A 25,084-nucleotide genomic window follows, 5' to 3' on the forward strand; every position below is an offset into this window, starting at 1 on the left:
AGCATAATGTATTCGCCAATAAATTGGAATCTAGTGGAGGAAAAGTAAGATTGGAGTAATATGTTCTCAGATTTTGGTACCCATAAGAAAACGTGCTGCAGCATTCTGTAAGATTTGTAGCAATCTTATAATGTAGGCCAGAAGTCCTATGTATAAATTTTACAGTAGTCCATACAAAAAAAGAAAATTTGCGACTGGAGGGCTTTATGAAAATCGTCAGGATCAAGAAAAGGGCAGTGGTGACGTATCATGTGCAATATCATGAAGGAGCTTTTAATGACAGATTTGATGTGAGAGTATATAGAAAAAGATGAATCAATAGTTATGCCGAAGGTCTATATCTGGGTGGAGATCTTAAGGTTATAGACCCAAGAAACAAGAAGGTAGGCGATCTAAAAAAGCCGTTAGGAAAACAAGGTGATAGATGCCAAAGCCTTTTTCAATTCTTTATTAAGGTGGAGACATGTAAAACAATTGCCCGACTCAAGCCGAGTTTCGCCACTATTGAAGTGGCTGCCTCAGGGGCTTAGTGATTCATTAGCCCCGGGTGTGGAACGGAAAGCAGGAAATCTTAATAAGTTCCTCTATCGACACGGAACGTTGTCAGTATATTTTTCCCATTGGCACCATTGATCGTTTACAATATAAAAGCCTTTCATCTCACAATGAGAAGCAATGAATCACTAAGCCCCTGAGGCAGCCACTTTAATAGTGGCAAAACCCGGCCTGAGTCGGGCAATTGTTTTACAGATCTTAAGGTTATAGCCATAAAAAAAAGAGACAACTGGAGATGTCATCACGAAAGAATTAAAATTTCCGTTTTGTTGATGTTGAAGAATAGTCTGTTATGCTTTGACCAGGCACAGACTGAGGAGAGACATATGAAAGGAAACTGGGTAGTAAATGCCAATGTGGATTTCAGCAGAAAAAAGAATTGGATGTCAGCTGCATATAGCTTATAATGTAATCTCAGATTGGATAGCAGGTGACTTAGGGAGTAAGGTATCTATTGAAGAGAGCAGAGGATAAAGCTGAACTTTGGGGAACACCAGTCACAATTGGAAACCATGTGAACATTTCTCTTTGTATTCATTTTACAGATAAATTCCAAGTAAACTATATTTTTGATCATAATGAATGTTTCAGAATTAGTTCTTTTAAAAATATTCCATTACAACATACAATTTTTGGTTATTAGTAATCCTTTGCTTATCAGCATTATGTGCTATGGAGACATCAGTGTCAAATATAACAGTAGCATTATATGGATTAAGTACCCATAATCCTATGTGTATAATTTACCAAAAAGTGGAGATTTTCAGGCAGGCCCACACAGAACTAATGGAGCCTACTTTCCAGAATGCATGTTCATTCTCATGTGCATGCCTATGTGAATACAGAAAAAAATATCCATGTCTGCTTTGATCAGCCATGCAGCTAGTAGCTGAAAAAAATGTGTAACATTGCATATTCTTTGGCAGCCTTCTTGTATCTCACTATACCTCGATATGCATTTGAACTGCTTTTCAAGCAAGTAGTCCCAAAAACTTGTATCTTAAAACATTAAAGGTATTTTTTAAAATGTACACGCTCGCGGCCATAAATGCGTGCATGGTGCGTCGTGTCTCAAGGGGAACATATTTTGCAATGTTCGCACATATGCACGTGACCAGTGCAAAATTTGTGCATGTTTTGGCCATGAATTGTGTGTCCCCTTGTGCGCATTGCGCGCCGACCAATGGAGCCCCTATGTTTGTGCATGCGGAAACGAGAGGGCGGGACTTCCTGTTCCTCTTCACTGCGAGCATGTAAGATGGCTGGGAGAGGCAGGCAGCCAGATTTTACCACCAGGGATGTTGTCCTTCTGGCATCCCTGGTGGTGGCTGAGGAGAGGCACCTCTTTCTGGTGGTAGGCAGGCAGACCAATTTCTGCCTGCTGTGCAGGGCCTGGAGACAACCGCAGCTGGAATACAACCAGCATGCCTCCTACTGGCGTGTGGTGTTAGTTGACTACCTTTACAGTTATGTATGCTACTGCATATGGGGGCACTGGGGGGGGTGAAGGTCAGGTTATGCATGGGGGAGATGCTAGTGGTCACCATAGAGTGTTGTGTTATATCATTATGTATGGAGATTGTAATGTTAGCACCTCAGATTATTTGCATGAATAATCATAGCTTTATGAGGTCATATTAGGTAACAGACAGGCCACATTTACATGGAATGCTTGAAGCTGTACAGCTGGATCTCAAGGATGCTTACTCACACATCCCAATGCACAGATTTTCCAGTACTACCTCTGTTTTCAGGTCAGTGCCCAGCACTACAAATACAAGGTCTTTCCATCTGGCCTCTCATCTGCTCTGAGAATCTTTACGAAATGTCTTGAGCAACAGTCAGTTTCAGACAGCTCGGTGGGATTAGCAGTTTTGCATCATGTCGCTGGAACTCAAGGCTGTCCACGAAACTTACAGGTTGCAAACAAGACAAACAAGGAGTAATATCACCTAAGGAACATATCGTCCTCAAGGATCAGGTGACTGTGTATACATTCAAAGCAGCCCTAAGCTGGGAACTCCCAGAGGGCATGGCTAATTCAGCCTGCTTATCGACAGGTAAAAAGCAAGTTTGTTTAGCATAAATGGTGTTTTCCGTATATAGCAGGATGAATTAGCCATGTGGCCCCGCCCTCCTCTCTGGACAGTCGCTGCACTATAGTAGCTATCTTATCAACTGAGGAGAAGAGGTTGATCATGTGGGAACAGCCATGCATGCTCACAGAGCAAAACTGTATTCTAGGAGAGAAGCTCTGCCTTGTGCTGCCCGTAGAACATCACCAGAGAGCATAGTTAATTCATCCTGCTATCTGTGGAAAACACTGTTTACAGTAAGCAAACTTGCTTTTACAGTAGAGAGATGCTGTTATGCTGCTGTGATATGAAAGGGGGAAAAAAAGGGATTTTTTTCTCTCATTTCCAGTTGGTGCTTGAGTAGTTTCAGCATAACAAAAAAGTGGAAACAGCCAATATTTTACTTTGATATAGGTTAAAAATCAGTTTGTTGATTCATTCAGATTATGATTCTCTCTTGCCGCTCTGACTTTCCTTATAGATATCAAACCACGCTTCTTTTTGGGGCTAGTGAAGTTCAGCATTTCCTCTGTAAACCAGCAGATAGAACATCATAATATCACTGGGTAATTTGAAATAGGGGGAGGCTTCTGAATTGCATCAAGATGGGGACTTGCCAGGTACCAACTCTGATTTCATGGAGTTGGCCAAGCTTGGATATTGCCAAGCCAGTGAGCGAGCTTCAATCTGATATTAAAGCTTTGGACAATCATAAAGAGAGAGAGAAAAATTGGTGAGCAGATTGATGCAATGGCATTTTTCCAGCAAAAGATTGATTCAATTGAATCAGTCAGCAAAGAAACCATGGAAAAGCAGGATAATCTACATAAAAAAGATGCAATGTCCTACTCTGGGAGTCTGCACAATAAAGAGGAGACATCTATAGTTTTGTGTGCCAGAATGCACTTTAGAAAGTGAGAATAGAAAGAGCTCATAGAGTAACTTATGGGCCAGGACAGCACCATGGAAGGAGCTGAGCTATTGTGGTTTGCTTTCATTACTTTGAACATATGCAGGATATGATGAAAAATGTGAAAGGCAAAGATTACATTAGCCTTCAAGGTGACAAGTTAAATATTTTTTCAGACCTGTCACAACACGTGCTAAAGAATAGGAGGTTTTATCTTTCCCACATAATTGCTGAGAGAGAGAGAAATCTGGGTCTTTCCCTTTGCTCTTTTTTTTTCCCCCAATTTAATGCACTGAGTATTGACTTATTAGAGAAGAGGAATGTCAGATCACTTGGATTTACTCAGTGAGAATGCTAGGCCTACTGGGAAACATATGCTTCACAATTAGATCCAGAATGGGCAGGTATCTATGCCAAAGAGAAGGAAGACCTTTGATGATCAGAAACAATTACGATTTTTCCTCTTTGGGGACTGAGGAACAAGAATTGGAACTATCGACAAACAGCAAGTGGCTGTGAGCTGTCTATTTGGAATTGCTTCTGAATATGAACTTCAGTTATATTTGGCTCTTTGGATCATCAGACTTTTTATAGTTTTTCCTGCTGCTGAGTAAATGGATTATGCTGAAAAATGAAGGGAGAATATCGCTTTACTGAATTTTAGGTTTTCTGGATAGATGAAGAACTTTTTTTAAAAAATTGAATTTTTATCACTTAAGCAACTAAACAGTCATACATCTTTATACATTTCCATACAATATTAACTTTTATGAAATACTACATTACACATCACATTGCCAAACCTTTATTCCCAGAAATGTTTTTGTCGATCCTGACTTTTGCTTGCTTGTTATTGCTATCTGTCACTGATGTTTTTTTTCACTTCAGAGTTCTCTACATGTGTATATGGGGTCAAGGGGAGAGGTAGCTGGTAACACTAGTGACCCCTGTTATGGTTGAGGAGGTGCATATGTTAGGCATACTGTTTTTTCTGAGTTTTTTCTGTTACTTGTTGGGTTGAAAGGTGGTAGGTTCTAAGAGGTTTTATCAAAGAGGTTATTGTAGATATGGTAAAGCTAAAATTTTCACTTCAGAGACAATGGAGAAGTAAAAAAAAAAATCTTTGGAATTTTATTTTCTTACTGATTATTGGTTGTTCACTTTATTGTACTCATAGGGCTTCATATAGTTTCTTGGAATGTGCATGATACTTCTATCAAAAGAGAGCACTTATTAGGACATTTGAAGCTGGGTTCTTCTATAGTATTTTTGCTAGAAATGCACCTGTCTCCAGAAGAGCACTCAAAACTTAAGTAGGGATAGGTAGAACAGGGTTTTGGGGGATTTTTTTTTTCTTTTTACTTTTTATCTATCTAATAAATGAGGTGTTGCTATTCTGATAGCCTTACACTGTCCTTTTTTCGATTCAGGAGAAGTATAAGGATAAAAATCATAGATTTCAAATCGTGCAAGGAGAATTACATGGGACAGATATTACAGTGGCTAATGTTTATGCCCCAAATTAAAATGTGACTTTTTTTTCCCATGATCTATTTAAACAACTTAGCTTACATGCAGAAGGGGGAAGGGAGGAAGATTTTAACAGAACCCTTCTGCATTCTTATTCTTCAGAGAATAAACTCGCTGGCAGAATTGGTGCCCTAATGTTACTCCATTCTCAGTCAGATCTGGGTCTGTTTGATGCTTGGGTTGAAATATAAAAGGGAGAAAGAGACTATGCTTATTGTATTTCTTACAGGGTCACAAAACCTACTTTCACAAAGATTTTTGGTACCTGCCTTAAAAACACGTTAGGTTTCTCCCATTCTGCTTATGCCTTTATTATGATTACATTGGAGGGCCTACAAGAAGAGCTTCCACAGAAAAATTGGTCAATGAATAGATTACGGCTTAATGATAACAGATTTTAGGGATAAACTTGTTTAGCATAGAAAGAATGCTTGCAATTTAATTACAACAATGAGGTTAACTTATTTACTGTTTGGGATACTGCCAAGATTTTCTTACATGGGACAAATAGAAACAATTGGCAGCTAAGAAAGGCTCTTCAAGCAAAGCTGGTTAATTTAGAAGCAGTACATAAGAAAAGAGATGATGGTACACTAAGATAATGAGTCCAAAATGAGCTTAATTTACTAGAAGCTTTGGGAATGGTAGATTACTTGCAGCTGACAAAATGGCATTTTTATAATTATGTCAATAAACTATTACTGTAGCAGTTAAATGGAGTCAAAATTAAAAGGAGAGTTAATAAAATTAAAACAGATTCTAGGAATAGTACATATAAATCCAGCATGATCACAGAACTCCATGTGACCTATTGCAAATCATTGTATACCTTGCAATTAAAGCTCCCCTAAAGGAAATACCTAATTGCCTGGGAATGCTTAAATTATCTATATTCCAAGATTGTGTTAGAGGAAGTATAAATCATCCTTTCACATTAGACGAGGTCTGTACATCTATTGAAAGTGTGAAAAATAGTAAGTCAGCAGGACCAGATTCGTTACCAGCAGAATTTTATAAACGTTGCTCAGTGAATTTGGCTTCTGTGCTGTTGGAGATCTTTAATATATTTTTTTACATGGGAGACTACCCTCTTCTTTCTATACTGCTGCCATTTCTGTTTCCCTTAAAGAAGGGAAAGATTCCTTATTCTGCTCTAATTACAGACCTATATATTTGTTAAATGAAGACAAAATATTTGCTGAGATATTGTGTTTAGGTATTGTAAATTATATACCTCAAATTATTAACCCAGACCCATTGAGCTGTATCAAGGGGGGGGGGGGGAGGCAGTATGGCTCAGATAACATGTGTTTTTACATTTATCTAAGTGTCATGGGGAGATCAGTTAACCTGTGTCTAGATCAGTGATGGCAAATTCCAGTCCTCGAGTGCCACAAACAGACCAGGTTTTCAAGTTATTCACAATGAATATGCATGAGAAATACAGTGGAGGCAGTACATGCTTATCTTTCTCATGCATATTCATTGTAGATATCCTAAAAACCTGGCCTGTTCATGGCCCTCAAGACTGGAGTTTGCCATCATTGCTCTAGATGCTGAAAAAGCTTTTGATAGGTCTTGCCTATTTTTTTTTTATCCCATTTTGGCTTTGATGATAACCTGATAAGTTGGATCAAAGTCTTATATTTTGCTCCTTTAGTTCTAGTACATGTGAATAATTGAAGATCTTTACCTTTCCAATTATCTTTTGAAACTTGATGGGGTGTCCTCTATCTCCCTTGTTGTTCGCCTTGGCTATGAACCTTGGTGGATTCTGTTAGACTGGCTGATGATTTTCCAGGTGTGGAAATTGGTTGATGGGGGAGGGAGGAGAAATTAATTCTATTTCCTTGTATATAGTGAATTTAAGAGACCCTGAAGTTTCTCTTTGAAGCTTGATCTAGTGAGCAGTTTGGATGTCTCTCAAGCAATTAATAATTTTTTCGTAGCATCCAGTCAGATGAAACCAGAACAAGTAGGTTATGCACCTCTACCGGCAGATGGAGATGAAGCAAACTGACATCACAGTATATATACCCCTGCAGTGACATCAGCCTGCCAGTATTTTCCGTCTCCAACAGATGGTGGATGTGCATCTCCCTACTGGGAATTGTTCCATTTTGAGAAAGGAGAATTAAGGAAATAAATTAGTCTGGTAGCTGGTTTTCAGCCAGCGTGGACTTAGCTGCTTAAGCAGTTGAAAGGCAGCAGGTGCAAGAAGTCAAGCGAGGAGTTGATAGCACATGCCCTCTCCCCCTACAGCTGGAGTCCATTTCTGTACTCAGCCAGGTAAGGCTGAGCTCCGGTAAGTATAAATAATAATAATGTAATATACATAGGCTTAGAGGGAGGCTCTTGTTGCGTAGGGCTCCCTCCTACCCAGGTCTCCGTGCTTGGCGTGCCGTTCGGACTTTTGTCCTGCTCCAGGAGAGGTCAAGGAATGTGGGCAACCTGGCAGGTTAAGCAGCTTCCTTGGGCTAGGCCCCACTCCGAGGCTTTTTTGCCCAGCACCACATGGTAGGCCACGATGGCATTTCGCACACTTTCTCAGGCTGCCCTGTTCAGGATTGTCAGTTTGGCGGGTGCATCTAGCTGTGCGTCCAGATTGTGCTCCCAGTTTTTGGATGCACAGTTGGGCCTTATAGTCTGTGTCCAAGTTACGTGGTGCCTTAGTGACCGCACTTGCTTACCTGTGTACACAAGTTATACTGTGCTATTAGGGCACGTATCTTTGGAACACCTAAGTCTTGGGTGCCTAGGTATGAGTTGCCTACTTGTTGGACGCCTAATTTTTGGGCACCTAAGTTGGAAGTATATATTAAAAAACAAAAAAACAAAAACAAAAAACCCAGCTAGATGCATTACCTGTCATATTAGGGCATGTCAGCCAGGAGTGCTCACTAGCTTGTGCCAGCGCTGTTTGGAGGCTCAGAGAATTCTCTTTATCTGATGTCACTAAACCTTGTTCTTCTCAACTGGATGTAGGTCTGGGTAAAGATGACTCAGGTGGGGGTGCCTGAATTTGGACCTCCCCTAACTGATTTCTCAGCAGGGGATGGGAGCTCAGTGAGTATGCCTCAGGTGCCTCCTGGTTTGAATACTTTTACTTTTTCATGAGTAGAATTTTTCCAGGGGTTGCAATCTTTTTTTCTTCAGGCACAGTCTTCAAATCTGCCCAATGCTCTCAGAGCAGAATCTCAGGTAGGAATCTTGACTGGACCTTCTTTTAAGCACTGGAGTACTCTTAGAGCAGCAGCGGGACTTCCGGGTAGAGATGGCATGGATGATGGCACAGATCCTGACTCTCTTGAGGATGGTAAAATTCCTCCAGGATTAGAACCATATAGAACTATGCTATGGTTCTTTCATAGAGATGAGCTACCAGCTCTGATCTCCCAGACCTTGGAAATGCTTGGCATTCCTGAAGCAGATGCCGGGTCTGAGCCAAACTGAAATTCCATCTTGGTTTCTTTGCGTGAAGCCTCTTGGGTTTTTTTTCTCTGTGATGGAGGCCATTCAAGACTTGACTGATCTTGAGTGGGGTGCCCCAAAGGCTTACTTCGAAGGGGGTCAGGATTTGAAAGGCCTGTATTCTCTGGATCCAGTGGTAAGAAAGCATATATTTTTTTTGAAGATAGATGCAGGAAGATAGAGGTACTCTTCCTTTCTTGGTCAGGATTATCCTCATTTTGGAATTTTGCAGGATGACTTGGCTCTCAATTCTTTAAAGGTAGAAGTAGCGGCTCTCGCCTGTTTTAGGGATCAGGTAATTGATGGATCCTTGTCATCTCATTCTGATGTGGCTGTTTTCTGAAAGGAGTGAAACATCTTCATCCTCCTTTGTGGTTTCCCTATGGAGTCTTAATTTAGTTTTGGTTTTTTAGCAGACCCTCGTTTAGATCACTAAGTACTCTGTCTTTGTGATTGCTGACCTTGAAAACACTGTTCCTTGTGGCAATTTATTCTGTGTGTAGGGTTTCTGAACTGCAGGCCTTGTTTGCCAGGAGCCATTTCTCCAGGTGACTCCAGGGGTGCTACAGCTGCATATAAGGGAGGAGGAATAGCCTAGTGGTTAGAGCAGTGGACTATGAACCAGGAGACCAGGGTTCAAGTCCCACTGTCGCTCCTCGTGACCCTGGGCAAGTCACTTTATCCTCCATTGCCTCAGGTACAAAAACTTAGATTGTAAGCCCTCTGGGGATAGAAATAATACCTACAGTACCTGAATGTAAACCGGTGTCAGTGTGATATCTTGATTGAGATTGAATGTCAGTATATAAAAGGTGGTTATTGCGTTTCACTTGAATCAGAGTTGTGACAGAGTGGCATTTGTTGCGACCCTTGGATGTCAAGAGGCATATTGTCAGGTATCTGGAAGTTACTGAGCCTTTGCGGAAATCAATCAACAATTTGTCCTTCACGGCGGTACTAGGCAGGGAGAGCCATCATTGCGGGCTACAAAAGCTCACTGGATTAAGGAGGAAGTCTCGGCTGCATATGTGGATGCTGGGAAGCCATTACCTAGTCAACTTAGGGCTCAGGTAGTATTATGAGAACTTAAGAAATTGCCATGCTGGGTCAGACCAAGGGTCCATCAAGCCCAGCATCCTGTTTCCAGCAGAGGCCAAACCTGGCAATTACCCAAACACTAAGAAGATCCCATGCCACTGATGCAATTAATAGCAGTGGCTATTCCCTAAGTAAATTTGATTAATAGCTGATAATAGACTTCTCCTCCAAGAACTTGTCCAAACCTTTTTTGAACCCAGCTACACTAACTGTACTAACCGCATCCTCTGGCAACAAATTCCAGAGCTTTATTGTACATTGAATGAAAAAGAATTTTCTCCAATTAGTCTTAAATGTGCTACTTGCTAATTTCAAGGAATTGCCCCCTAGCCCTTCTATTATTCGAAAGTGTAAATAACCGAGTCACATCTACTCGTTCAAGACCTCTCATGATCTTAAAGACCTCTATCATATCCCCCTTCAGCTGTCTCTTCTCCAAGCTGAACAGCACTAACTTCTTCAGCCTTTCCTCATAGGGGAGCTGTTCCATCCCCTTTATCATTTTGGTTGCCCTTCTCTGTACCTTCTCCATCGCAACTATATCTTTTTTGAGATGCGGCGACCAGAATTTACACAGTATTCAAGGTGCGGTCTCACCATGGAGCGCTACAGAGGCATTATGACATTTTCAGTTTTATTAACCATTCCCTTCCTAATAATTCCTAACATTCTGTTTGCTTTTTTGATTGCTGCAGCACACTGAGCCGACGATTTTAAAGTATTGTCCACTATGATGCCTAGATCTTTTTCCTGGGTGGTAGCTCCTAATATGGAACCTAACATTGTGTAACTACAGCAAGGGTTATTTTTCCCTATATGCAACACCTTGCACTTGTCCACATTAAATTTCATCTGCCATTTGGATGCCCAATCTTCCAGTCTTGGAAGGTTCTCCTGTAATATATCACAATCCGCTTGTGATTTAACTACTCTGAATAATTTTGTATCATCCGCAAGTTTGATAACCTCACTCATCATATTCCTTTCCAGATCATATATATATATTGAAAAGCACCGGTCCAAGTACAGATCCCTGAGGCACTCCACTGTTTACCCTTTTCCACTGAGAAAATTGACCACTTAATCCTACTCTCTGTTTCCTGTCTTTTAACCGGTTTGTAATCCACGAAAGGACATAGTCTCATATCCCATGACTTTTTAGTTTTCGTAGAAGCCTCTCATGAGGGACTTTGTCAAATGCCTTCTGAAAATCCAAATACACTACATCTACTGGTTCACCTTTATCCACATGTTTATTAACCCCTTCAAAAAAAATGAAGCAGATTTGTTAGGCAAGACTTCCCTTGGGTAAATCCATTAAACCATGTCTTTCTATATGCTCTACGATTTTGATCTTGAGAATAGTTTCCACTATTTTTTTTCCCGGCACTGAAGTCAGGCTCACTGGTCTATAGTTACCCGGATCGCCCCTGGAGCCTTTTTTAAATATTGGGGTTACATTGGCCACCCTCCAGTCTTCAGGTACAATGGGTGGTTTTAATGATAGGTTACAAATTTTAACTAATAGATCAGAAATTTCATTTTTTAGTTCCTTCAGTACCCTAGGATGCATACCATCTGGTCCAGATGATTTGCTACTCTTTAGTTTATCAATCTGGCCTACTACATCTTCCAGGTTCACAGTGATTTCGTTCAGTTCGTCTGACTCATCACCCCTGAAAACCATCTCCGGAACTGATATCTCCCCAACATCCTCATTAGTAAACACGGAAGCAAAGAATTCATTTAGTCTTTTTGCAATGGCCTTATCTTCCCTAAGAGCCCCTTTAAACCCCTGTGTCATCTAATGATCCAACCGACTCCCTCACAGGTTTCTTGCTTCGGATATATTTTTAAAAGTTTTTATTATGAGTTTTTGCCTCTATGGCCAACTTCAATTCAAATTCTCTCTTCGCCTGTCTTATCAATATTTTACACTTAACTTGACAATTCTTAAGTTTTATCCTATTTTCTTCAGATGGATCCTTCTTCCAATTTTTGAAGGATTTTTTTTGGCTAAAATAGCCTATTTCCCCTTACCTTTTAACCATGACGGTAATCGTTTTGCCTTCCTTCCACCTTTCTTAATGTGTGGAATACATAAGGACTGCGCCTCTAGGATTGTATTTTTAAACAATGTCCATGCCTGTTGAACACTTTTAACCTTTGAAGCTGCACCTTACAGTTTTTTTTCTATTTTCCTCATTTTATCAAAATTTCCCTTTGAAAGGTTAGTGTTAGAACTGCAGATTTACTCATTGTCCCCCTTCCATTTATTAGTTTAAATTTGATCATGTTATGATCACTGTTGCCAAGTGGCCCCACCACCGTTACTTCTCTCACCAAATCCTGTGTTCCTCTAAGAATTAAATCTAAAATAGTTCCCTCTCTTGTTGGTTCCTGAACCAATTGCTCCATGAAGCAGTCATTTATTACATCCAGGAACTTTGTCTCTAGCAAGTCCTGATGTTACATTTACCCAGTCAATATTGGGGTAATTGAAATCTACAAGTCCAGCGTGCAAGGAACAATGACAAAGTCCATCAATCAATATATAATAGATTTTTTATTGAACCAAAGTGTAAACTATTATTCATGGCAACTCCATGTACCTTCAAGAATACAAGTGCAAGAGTCCCCCGACACGGTCCGTGTTTCGCGGTCGCTGCATCGGGAGGGACCCACGGAATTAATTTCATCTATAACATAAAAAAACCAATAAACGATGGACCTTATGAATATGGCCATTCAAACTTACACAAAATACAAGAAAACATACCTTATGTGTTCATCCTGGAGCGCATCGGCTCGTACAATAGGTAACCCATTTAAAGAAGCAGTTTGGCGCCAAAGACAGGAAATATCGCGATAGAATCACAAGATCGCGATAGAATCGTAAATCAGAGTAAAACCACGCCCCCACTGTAGACAATTCAGCTAAACAAAAACCATTCAATATCTTTATTTAGACCTTTTGGATGGACAGAAGACAGTTTAAAAATCCATTTTTGTTCCCGTCTACCCAGGATTTCAGAATAGTCCCCTCCCCGAAGCGGGGGTGTCACAACCTCCAAAACTGAAAATTTTAAATCAGCAATACAATGATGATGTTGGACCCAGTGTGTGACAAGGGGTTCATCCATCCTGAGTAGATGGATATTTGAACAATGTTCTATAATACGAGTCTTGACCATCCTCGAGGTCTTCCCCACGTACAGTAAGGGGCAGGGGCACTGTACAACATATAGGTAATTGAAATCTCCCATTAATATTGCACTGCCAAATTGGTTAGTTTCCCTGATTTCTCCTAGTATTTCATCATCTGTCTGACCATTTTGTCCAGGTGGACGGTAGTATACTCCTATCACTATACTCTTACCCAACACACATGGGATTTCTACCCATATAGATTCTACTGAGCATTTAGATTAGATTGTTGTCTCCCGTTGACATTTGCCAAGCTGCAATGTGGTCCTCCGTACACACCTTTTCCAGGTATTATCATCTGGATGTTCAGGTCTGGGAGAACTATGTGTTACAGGGATTACTGGTGTTACTCCAGTCCCTAGACTAGTGTTATTACATTCTTGTCAGAGGGCAAAGTTGCCTGTTGGCTGAGTATTGCAATAATTATATGGCTTTTTTTTTTGTTTTTGTTTTTTTAATTCTTTATTTTCAATTTTGAAAATTAACCAGGAATAAACATTCCTATACAGAAAAATCAATGTCAGTAAAGTAACAATAATATACAAATAAGGTAAATATATCCCATATAATATGACATTTAAATTATAAGAAATGAAAAAATTGAATGGCTAACCTCTTCACTTCACTTCCACACCCCGTCAAGAACCACTAGATCAACCGGAACAGGGATGCTACCAATTCCTTCCCCCAAAATTGCCCACCTAAATAATGTAAGAGAAAGATCTATCTCTATTGCTGGACCCCTTCTATGGAACTCCATCCTGCAGGAATTATGACTAGAAGCTGACATCAAATTATTTAAAAAGGGGATTAAAACTTTGCTTTTTAAACAAGCCTACCAAGAGCTGTTAGCATAATTATCTTACTTGCTTCGGCAAGCCCCTTTTGCAAGCCCCTTTTGCCCAGCACCGACCAGTCGGGCAGAGGGCCTTCGCTCCTCGAGTCACTCCCTCCCCTCACTGGATGCAGTAAAAAAATTTCATTCTGCGCTCCCTCGCTCCCCAATTGGCCGTTGCTGGGCAAAAGGGGCTTGCTTTTACAGCATCCGGGGGAGTGACTCGAGGAGCGAGGGCGCGGGGAATGCACCAGACGCTGTAACTTTAGATTACCGGCGACAACTACGGTATACGCCCTATAAGACGATACCCGGTGTATAAGACAACCCCCGACTTTTGAGAAGATTTTCAGGGGTTAAAAACTCGTCTTATACGCCGGAAAATATGGTAGGTGAGATGTGTACTATAGTACATTCTAACAGGTGCCACAATAGGTTCAGTTTACAATATATTATATAATACAATCTATTGTTTAGTGAAACGGTCATGACCAGGTGTGCCTGTAAGGTACTATTCACAGATAAAATACATATTCTTTGTGTTTTACAATATGCTTTTACAACAACTGGCAGAGCATTCTCTGGAATCTTGAGGACTTGCATCATATATGTGTTAAATAATTCAATGGGAGAAATTAATCTCACTAAAGGAAAATTTAAGATCCGGAGATTGAGCTTGTAAAGCATTTTATATTGACTCCAACCTTCTAATGGTGTTACCTTCAGATTCAATTTTATTTAACTTACTTATTTTCAAATCAGTGTCATTCGTTTATCCACTTCTTCCATTTTATTTTTGTACGTAGATATCAAATTATTATTTTCAATCGCTTGATTTTTTTATATCCACATTTGCCGCTGACAAAAATTTTTATAGCACTCTCAATAGAACTAAGCATTGTCCAAATCCCATCCAAGGTTACTACATCAGGTTTAGGTGTTAATGAAGAAATATCGATCACTCTCAGCCGTTCCATCCCCTCAACTTCCACAGTTCCAGCACTCACCCCGATACCTATAATCGATGGTGAGACCACAATCTCTGGAGCCAGTGGTGAGGAAGCCATTGCAGGACTATCCATTTCTCCTTCTTCTCCTGGGTTTTCTTCCCCCAGCTGCTGTACAACGCTGGCACTCATGGCCCCCGTCCGGTTGACTTCAGTTTTGTCCCAGGACATTACCATGGCCACTCCTGCCTCTACCAAGGCAGGGCTAGGTATCTCGATGTCTCCGGGGTGGGCTGGTTTCTGTGGTGATCCGGGTCTTAAGGTCGTATCTAAGGTCAAGGGGAACGGCTCATGCTCCATAGCCGTTCCCCCAGCGACCAGGCTTCCCGGGTTCATCGATGGTGTGCCCGCGAAGAAACCGGAGATTTGTGGATGTCGCAGGTCCACTGAAAGTGAGCTAATATTCTCACCCCTCAGGCGACCCTTTCTTTTCGTATGTGGCATTATTATTTGCTAAGAAAATCAGAACAAAGAAATTTTTGGCAGCTTTCCCCTCCAGCATCTTTCACAAGCTCACAGCTCGGTGGCAATCTTACCCACGTGATTATCCGTTTTTTGCAAGTCTGTTCACAGTTGCTTTTGAAGAAAATACTGGCAGGCTGATATCACTGCAGGGGTATATATATACTGTGACTCCATCTGCTGGTAGAGGTGTAGAACCCACTTGTTCTGGATTCATCTGACTGTCCTAAAGAAAGGGAAATTATCAGGTAAATAGTAATTTCTCATTTAAGAATCCATCTTGATGACTTAAACAAAATACAGAATCCAGTTAATTAGAAGGTGATATTGAAGTCTGGTTTTCAGATTAATAGCAAATTTTAAATAGAAGTTTTAAGGTCTGTAATGAGAGTCTCTCTTATTCTTTAAATTGAGAGATTGGTGACTAATATTGAATGTGATCTGAGATCCTGGAGAGAGATGATGCTCATTTGACTAGGCAGGATCAGTATTATTAAAATGTTGATTCTTCCTAAAATTCTCTCTCTTTATACAATTACTAATTGACATACTCAAAAAAAAGTTTCTCCTTTTTGAAAAAGATTATCCGAGATTTTGTTTGGCAAGGGAAAAGATCTCGAATAAGGTTCAGTATGTTATCACTCAAAGAAAGAGAAGGGATAGATTTCAAACCATTGAGTAGTAGTAGCAGCAGTACTGCTGTTCTAAGACACTGTATTTCTGGTCTTTATCCTCTACCTAAATTGCAGTTTTATGGTCCATCCTCTTCCATTACCAATATATGTGTGTGTTAATCAAGAAAAAAAGAAAGTATAGCTGCAAGAATGCTTAAAGGGTCAACTGTCTCCACCCCTTTAGGCTCCACTGATAATTTTAGAGTTCAAGAGAGATGTACACTCAGAATCTGTTTTTTAGGTTGGCAATTTTTGTCTCAATGGAAGTTTTGGCAACTTGACCAGTAAGTTGGTCACCTGCCTTTTCAATTTTTTCAGATTAGACATTTTAGGGTATATTTTAAAAACATATGTGTGCGCACATGGCCTCCCCCAATTCCCTCCCAGTCCACTCCAATGAAGAAGCGGACTGGGAGGGAACTTTCCTACCTTCCCTCCCTCTTCCCCTCTCTTCCTCGACCCCTTTTCATGGCCGACCTCTTTTTTTTTTCCCCTTTATTTCAAAACTTACACCAGCTCCTGAGCTTTGGGTTAAATTGTGAAAGGGCATGAGGATAGTAGAGTGCCACAGTAGATCCTTTTAAAAATAAATAAATAAATAATTTTTTTATATTGGTGGGGTTAGGTTGGGGATTGTTTGAAAAATGACACCCGCCCTGCCAAATAAATGGAATAAAAAAAAATAGGGGCTGTACATCCCTATTTGGCAGTTTAAGTATTCAGAGAGTACAGAGATAAAAGCATATCTATAGTAAAACTGAATTAAAATCGCTATTGTGATTACATTGACAAAGTGTCAATGATATTTTATAGTAGTGTGCTTTTCTGAAGGGAAAATCATGGCATGAACTGTTTTATTCTGTTTCATGTTTTTCTATCTTAACATATTGCTGCTTTAAATTGCTAATGGATTCAGGTGTGTGTGTACGCGCGTACCATTTACTCCATTTAAGCTGCTGAGACTGATTGCTTACATACACACATATTTATGTGGTCATCAGAGTTAGCCTTTGCCTAACTCTGATGACCCTTGAACATTTCAGGCAGCGTTGTTAGTAGAACTTCATCACTAGCAAGCCGCTCTGAGTACAGACGAGCTATCAAATGTTTTTCCTCTGCAATACCCTACCCCAGTTATCTCTTTGTTAATCCCATTTCGTTGGATCCAAGTTTTGTTCTCCCCTGTTTAGTGTAATGCATCCTTTTGCAATGGTTATTGTTATAATGTAAACAGAGGTGATTTGTAACTTGTTACATGAATATCGGTATATAAAAGTGCCAAACAAATAAATAAATAATGAAATGAATTTGAGAGTTGATTTTCTAATTGCAAAAATAAACATTATGAAGATTTTCTTTTTTAATTAAAAGTATATATTTCTGAAGAATTTTTTTTTAAATTTGCTAGCCTGATGGGATAGCAGTTTGATGGCCACTGATACTCAAGGTACAGAATATCAGTTGGTGATTACCTAAGTAATTAATGGAGTAAATATTGCATTTTAAAAGACACAAGACCCTTTGTGAAGAAATATGGTATGAATGGGAATTCATCTGTTCTTTACCAGAGGCTCCAGACTAAATGAAAGCTGTTTTCTACTGTGGTGTAGTGGTATGTTTTCTGTCTTCCTGTACAAATATTGTGTACATTCGCCAGTGCGTTTTACAGTATGTTATTTTTTCTCCTAGGCATCAGTAACAGAAGTGCAATTTGGCCCTATGAGACTTCAGCAAGATCAACTTCAGGTACAACTTAAAAACATGAGTGAAAAATGGAAATTGACTTTATATTCTTTGTTTGTTCCTTTCTTTTCTCTTACATAACCTAGGATGTTTCCTTTACAGAAACCAAATATTTGCTATGTAATCAAGGCAGGTAACTTTCATTTTTCAGGGAGGAGATAGTCCATTGAGGCAAGAAAAGTGTTGAAATAGTAGGCCTTGTATGCTTAGCAGTATGTGCCTCAAAATCAAGCAGGCCGATACAATAGCGTGTGCTGGCCACAGCGCATGGCTCAACACACAATTGGATGAGCGTTTTGGACGTGCGTCCGTAACCCCTGATGCAAAACGGGGGTTAGCGCGTCCAAAAAACGCATTCAACCGAGCGTGTACCTAACAGCGCTCATCACATGTAAATTCATGTTGATGAGGCTATTAGCTATTTCCCTCAGTTGGGGGGAAAAAAAAGTGCTCCCGACACGCACATTTTTACCCTCAAAAATTAACGCCTGCCCTGGAGCTGGCATTAATTCTTGAGTAGCCCAAAACGTTTACAGTAAAGCAGAAAATACTGCTTTTCTGTAGTTCCTCTGACTTAATATCATGGTGATATTAAGCTGGAGGAACCAAAAAACAAGGGAAAACCTTAAATAAATAATTAATTAATAAAAAGTGAGTTGGCTGTCAGGTTAGGAAAAGGGATGCTTAACGAAAAATTGAGCGTCTGTTTTCCTAACCCGCTGATAGCTACCTCTCCTGGGCGCCTGCTGCCGAGGAGGTGCCAGGAGCGCACAATTTCCCCTATCACCTCTTTCTTACCACGGCAGCCTATTTAAATATTATATTGGGCACCCTGGAGTGGTGCGTCAGCACGCGTTAGGAGAGTGGGTGCTCAATCATGAGCGCCTGTTTTCCGCACACCAATATTTCATCTGCCTAAGGATTGCCTTCATTCACAACCTCCTGAGTTAAAAGCTCTATTTTTATATTTTCTTCTCATCAAAGTGACAGTTCTATGCCAAAGGTCCATAAATTGCAGCTCCCTCTGGAACTCACTTAACAATGACCAGTGTCTGGTTTACAGGTGCCACTATTAAACAATGAGTGAGACTCCTGCCCTGCTCCCTGCCTGAATACCCCCCCCCCCTCCCCAAGGCTGTGTGAGCACTGCTTCCACTGTATTTCCAACTCTAGCCAGTCTGGAGAGCAGAAGCCTGGAATAAGAATCAAACCCAGGTCTCTCGCATGCGCATTGCAACTGAACTGGCCTTTTTCCATCTATTTTAGAATTGGCAACACAGTTAAGTGTAAAAGAAATTCTTTTACAGTTAAACACATTCTTTTACAGTTAAACACTTTAGAAACTGAGAATTGTAACTGACATTACTTATTTATGCAGATAATCTAGCAGGTGTATTTTAAAATGTTCAGTGAAAGTTAGTGAGGCAGAATGCAAAATTTATGGACGTTCTTTTAGGAACTAGAAATGTCTGTTTCTGAAAGAGTAGTCTTGAGCTTCATCTTACATTTTACTCTACAGCAGCTGAATGTGTAGAACAAATTTTTATCCTCTAAATTGAGTAGATATGATCTAAAAGTTATCCTTAGTCTCAGTTTTGCAAAGTTTTTTTCACTAGAGTGCCCCTCTGTGATGAGGGTTCTGAGTCATGCATAACACCCCTTAAAGAAACCAAAAAATACCCAATGGAACATGCCAGAAATTTTTAGCTTTCACTTGTGGTTTGGAGCCCTTCCCCACTTTCTTTACTTCTTCCAATGTAATTATGTACATATATAGTACTCTCCAGGTGTGCTGTATTTCAGTGAATGACTCCTGTAATATTAAATTTCATCTGTACCATTGAACAATCTGGAACAGTTCTATCTCTCTGCCTTTTCTGTCTCCTGTTGCCAGTTGGGGACCTTCTGCTTGTTTCCTGCTGTCAATTTCCCCACAGCTGCTTTCTTTCCTGTCTGGAAATCTGACTTGCAGTGGAATGAAGAAAATGAGCCTTGCTGCATACACTCATCCACCAGGATGTCTAAACTAGTGGCGTAGTCACAACTGAATTACTTTTACAACGTTAACATGGGTGGGTAGTAGACATACAGGTCTAGGCCCTACCAGATGTACTATTATCTCCTCTCATATGCAGTTCCCACTGTCTCTTGCACACACAGGCGCGCTCTCACGTGCTCTTTTACACACACACACACACACACACACACACACACACTACACAGAGGCTCACATACACAGTCACATGCAAGCTCCCTCTCCCACACATACAGACATAGGCATGGTGTTCATGCCTTAGAGAGTGCATCTGACAATGGATTTCTAAGTAGTTTCATCATGAGTGATGCTTTGAAAATGACTTATTAATCTGTATTAATTTATTATATATTTATTGCAGTTTATAAATACACGACAATATAATGTAAAAAGTAAACAAAAATCAGATCCAATTACATAATACAATAAATATCAATCTATCTTTTATGAATCCTCTTTCCAAAAAATTCAGAGAATATCATAACTACAATTAAACATTAATAATCATAATAATTATAAGAACTTTATTTTTTTGCATGTCCTAGTTCTGTTCTGCACCTGTTGCAAATATTAATTCAAATTCTGATGTCACTTCAGTGACAGCAAAACAAATTCCTTTCGCTGCCAAACACTTTGTGAAGTAACACAAACCCCTACAAAAAAAACACCACCTAGAACCTTGCTATACCATAAAAGCAGTAAATCTCAGGACTCAAACAGTAGCAACCTTATCTACGAAAAAGTAGCAAGGCAAACATTGCACCAGGCCCTGGAACACTAATACACCACCTACTGGGCAAACAGAACAAACCGGACTACTTGAAATCCCTACAAAGAAACTACAGGCTAGCTAAAATACTGCACCTTTGCCACACATGCGCAACGCAGACATACTTTTACCTAATACAGAATAAGGGATTGTTATACTTTTACCCGTCACACATGGAATTTCTATCCATAAAGATTCCACAGTTCATTTTGTTTCCTGTAGGATTTTTATCATGCTTGACTCTGCCATCTTTTACATATGGTGCCACCCCTCCACCAATTTGATCTGCTGTATTATATCAATATATTTTAAACACTGATATCATAGTGTTCCATTGACTTTCCTCCTCTCATTACATCTCTGAAATGCCTATAATTTATTATTTATTTAAAGTTTTTGTATACCGACATTCGTTAAGAAAACATCACATCGGTTTCCATAGAACAATAAGTAGCCAACAGGGCTTTACAATGAAACTGATAATAGAAACTGGGGAGAGGGGTAGAGGGGGGGGTAGGAGGGTGCGGGAAGCCAAGGTTATGATGTACAAATAGGTGAACGCAAAAACATAGTTAAATACAAGTATAGATAATGTACAATAAAAACTAGAGGGGGAGAATTAAGAAAGGGGGTTTTCGGTCATGGACCTAAGGGGGTCATAGACCTAAGATATAATGTGTATATCCTTGTATAATGTATAATTCCATACATTCTAACTCATCAAGTTTACTGTTCAGATTTCTGGTTTTCGCATACAGACAATTTAAAGTATGTTTTGAATTTTCATTTCTCTTTGTATCTACAACCTGCTTGTTAGCAAATGATTACAGATAGTTTTATTGAGCCTAAAGGGTTAGATTTAAAGACATGGCGTTAATACATCTATCTGATATACTTTTCTGACTGATTACCATTTAAGGCAACTACAGGCTGTTGGGTTTATTTGATAGTGTTATCTGTACTTTTGTATATTTTTCTGAATATTCTATGAATGTTCTTATTGTTTACTGCTTAAGACATTGGATAATGTCTTAAGCAGTATTTTTAAAATAAATTCACATCTGGGTGCTCTTTGTCTACATCTGTCTGGGCTACTTCAACCTTAAACACAACCTCTCTGCTGGGATATTCTAACAGCCCTCTTTTGCAAGTATCTTTGGAAGTTACATCCTTCTGAACCATGCCCTTCTGAACCATGCCCTTCTGACTGCTGGCTTTTCTCCATGATTTAGTTTAAAGATTGGTTTATCTCCTTTTCAAATGTTAGTGTCAGCAGCCTGGTTTCATTCTGGTTAAAGTGGAGCCCATCCCATCGGTGTAGGTTCCCTCTTGCCCAGATTGTTTCCCAGTTCCTAATGTTCATCTCATCTATGCATTCAGAGTCTGCAGCTCAGCCTGCATCTGGAGTCCTGCGCATGGAATAGGGAGCATTTCTGAGAATGTAGCCCTGGAGGTTCTGGATTTGTTTCCTACCTAAAAGCCTAAATTTATCCTCCAGAACCTTCCTCTTGCAGCTTCTTATGTCATTAGTACCCACATGTACCACGATACTTGGCTACCCCTCAGCACTATCTAAAATCTTATCTAGGTGGCGTGTGAGGTCCAATACCTTTGTACCAGGCAGGCATGTTACTACACAAGTATTACACCTACCAGCCAGCCAGCTATCTACATTCCTAATGATCGAATCACCCCCTATAACAGCCATCCTAGACCTTTCTTCCTAGGCAAATGGCCATGGAGACACATCCTTGGTGCAAGAGGATAAAGCTTCATCTAGAGGGCAGACCCTAGCTACAGGATCAGTTCTTGCCACACAAAGATGATGGTCTTTTGCCAGGTGACCTTGTTCCTTCAGAGCAGCCCAAGGGCTGCTTGACTGGAATTGGGACCGCTCTACTGTGTCCCTGACGGTCTCTTCTATATATCTCTCTGCCACTTTGACCTCCAGAAATTGGACTTGTTCTTTGAGAGCCAGGAGCTCTTTGCACCACGTATGCACACACAATCTCTCACCAATAGGTAGATAATCATACTTCTGCTCTCAGTGCAAAAGGCTGGATAGCCCCAACTTTCTGCTGCATCTTAATTATATTGAGTTGCTAACATTTTAAAAGCTGATTAAGGAATAGGTATGTCTCTCAATTTAAAGATTTTAAAATTATTTGGTGTATTTTAAATCTGAGGATTTTAAATTGATAACTAAGTGAATTATGTTAGTTTGTAAATGACCAGCAGCAATAATAATTTAAGCACTAAAATCGGTTAATTGTATGTTATTCTAGATCATTAACTGACTTTTATTTTGAAGATTTTCCTCCTACCTGGGAGGACGAAGTGGTCTTTATAACAAAAACGAATTGAGTGGGGTGAGTGGGAATCAAACTGGTGACTAGTTACCCAGGAACCAGTACTCATCTTTTCAGTTCAAGTGACTTTTGCAACTTACAGTTCTAATACTCAGAAATACTAACCTTTACTAACTCTGAAAATTAATCCAAAGTCTATTCTCCCTAAACACACACATCTCTTATCACTTACAAACAAATACTAACTTATAGCTAGCTCACAAAATTAATCCAAGTAGTCTACAGCTCTTCAAAAGATTTGAGGATTTATTTTAAAAAACCTCCTCTTAGCCTATTTTGCTTTCTGCCGCATCTAAAACACAACTGTGGCCACATAGCCATGTCTTGTAAATTGCAGACTGCAAGCTCCCTCTCCACTAGCATAACATTTTGAATTTCTGAAAAAACAAAATTGCTGTAAAAATTGGGTAAATTAATTTAGTTAAATCACAATTTACACAATTCTATTCAGTTATATAAGATTTGTATATTTTTAAGGTAAATATTATGCAAAGTTCTTACCTCTGAATCATATCCAAAATAGTCACAAACATCTATCAGTTCACTCCAGTTTTTACACTTCATTCAGCAATTGCAGTCATTTTTCAGTGTCATGCCTGTTTGACTAAAAGCACTGAATACTCCCACACTTACTGACTTTGCATGGACACTGAAATGCAGGCAGAGCACAAGTTAATAGTCTACTTCAGACTATTGGAAACAACAAGATTACTGTAAATTGTCCACATAATTATCCCCCCAGTGGTCATGAGTGGGATAGGAGAAAATGATAAATTAAACTGAGTTTTAGATGAAGCAGGTAGGGGGCAATTTTCAAAGAGATTTATGTGAATAAACGGGTATTTTCCCATTGAAAATAACCTTTTAAAATTGCCCTCCTCCCCCAAATATGGGGAAAAGTTGGCATGCTATCAATAGCATGCCTGCTTTTCCCCATAAGAAAAAGGGGGCTGTGCCAGGGCTGACACTAGAACAGACCAGCTGAAGTACTCTGACCTTCATCTATCAATTATCTTTCCACTATTTTTCTCTAGGTCACATATCCATAATGATGAACTAGCTCTCCATACTTTGTATTACAAGAAAGCTGTTACCTTCTCTCTGTAGCACTCAAGCCCTCTGAGAAAACCCCTCCAGTTTTTTTGACCCTAAGGCGACAAAATGCATCATTTCCTACTGGATAGCAAACTGAATCTCCTCTTGCTATGCTTGGACAGGTTTGACCTTCAAAGGGCATGTCAAAGTCCACTTTGTTAGGTCCTGGTTTGCCAATATAGAGGTCGATATTCAGCGCTACATATCTGGCCAAGTGATTCTGTTTGAATATTCGATTTCATTTCTTGGCTGCCACTCAGCTGGATAACTATTTATTCTGCTAAATAGTTATCTGGCTAAGTGGTGAGTGGGATGGGGTGTTCTGAGGTGTGGCTATTTATCTATCTTAGCCAGATAAGTGCCGGTATTCAGCCTTATCCAGATAAGTTAGTGGGATAAGTTAGATCTGCTGTTGATCAAGTCTGATGTTAGCTGGATAAACTTATCTGGCTAACTTTTATATAGCTGAGACAGTGGTGTGGCCATGCCAGTAAATATCCCAGCTAAGTTAGCTGGATATGATCATGGTTAGCTATCTCAGCCAGATATTGGCTGAAAATCTACCTCATAAGGTCTTCCTCTCTTGAGTAGATTTGCAAGACTGTGAAGTTCAATCCACACATTCACATCACTATCACTCAGATTTTTCACTCTGTTAACTCATTTGTATCCTATCAAGCTTGTTGGTGTAGCATGACCTATGCTGCAGTTGACAGCAACACATCATTTTTGAGTATTATTTTCTCTAAAAAGGTTTTGATTTGTTTAAATTTAGTGTACCTCCTTTCACTATGCATCTGGTTCTGAGCAGGGCCCCTGGCCTAATTGTAATGCTGATGTTTCTATAAACAAGAATTTTGGGGGGAGGAAGGGTTACATACAGTAATTGGGATTATTTGAAAATTCCGTTTTGCAGATTTACAATATTATATATGAGAGCAGATTGTTACTCTAAGCAGTTGCTGAAATAAGGGTTTTCGCAGGTCAGTAAGTTAAAAAAAAATTTCAAATTTTGTTTTGCAGCAGAATGTATGATAGGCTAACAACTTTATAATTTTTTTTCTTATAATACTGTAAAACAGTGAAATAAAATCAAATATTCTATATGGTGACATGAGTATAGAATATCTTTTATGTTTTAACTCTTTATTTATAGAATTTAATATAACAAAATACAAGCAGAACTTCCACCTGACAGTAAATAGGGTTTAATTACAAGAAAAAATAGAAAACAATGCAAAACAAAAAA

At 39.6% G+C, this 25,084-nt stretch overlaps 1 protein-coding gene across 5 annotated transcripts in view; it reads left to right on the forward strand.

Annotated features, from left to right (window-relative positions):
* The window catches only part of PDE8A (phosphodiesterase 8A), a 399,353-nt gene that overhangs the window by 211,981 nt on the left and 162,288 nt on the right, over positions 1-25,084 (forward strand). For all 5 annotated transcript variants that reach the window (XM_029575868.1, XM_029575867.1, XM_029575869.1 and 2 more), the window contains exon 2: positions 17,514-17,570. In XM_029575868.1, the coding sequence (XP_029431728.1) occupies positions 17,514-17,570 (57 nt within the window). The remainder of the gene's footprint in view (positions 1-17,513; positions 17,571-25,084) is intronic.

This window comes from Rhinatrema bivittatum, chromosome 13, assembly GCF_901001135.1.
Source record: "Rhinatrema bivittatum chromosome 13, aRhiBiv1.1, whole genome shotgun sequence".
Classification (NCBI taxonomy): domain Eukaryota; kingdom Metazoa; phylum Chordata; class Amphibia; order Gymnophiona; family Rhinatrematidae; genus Rhinatrema; species Rhinatrema bivittatum.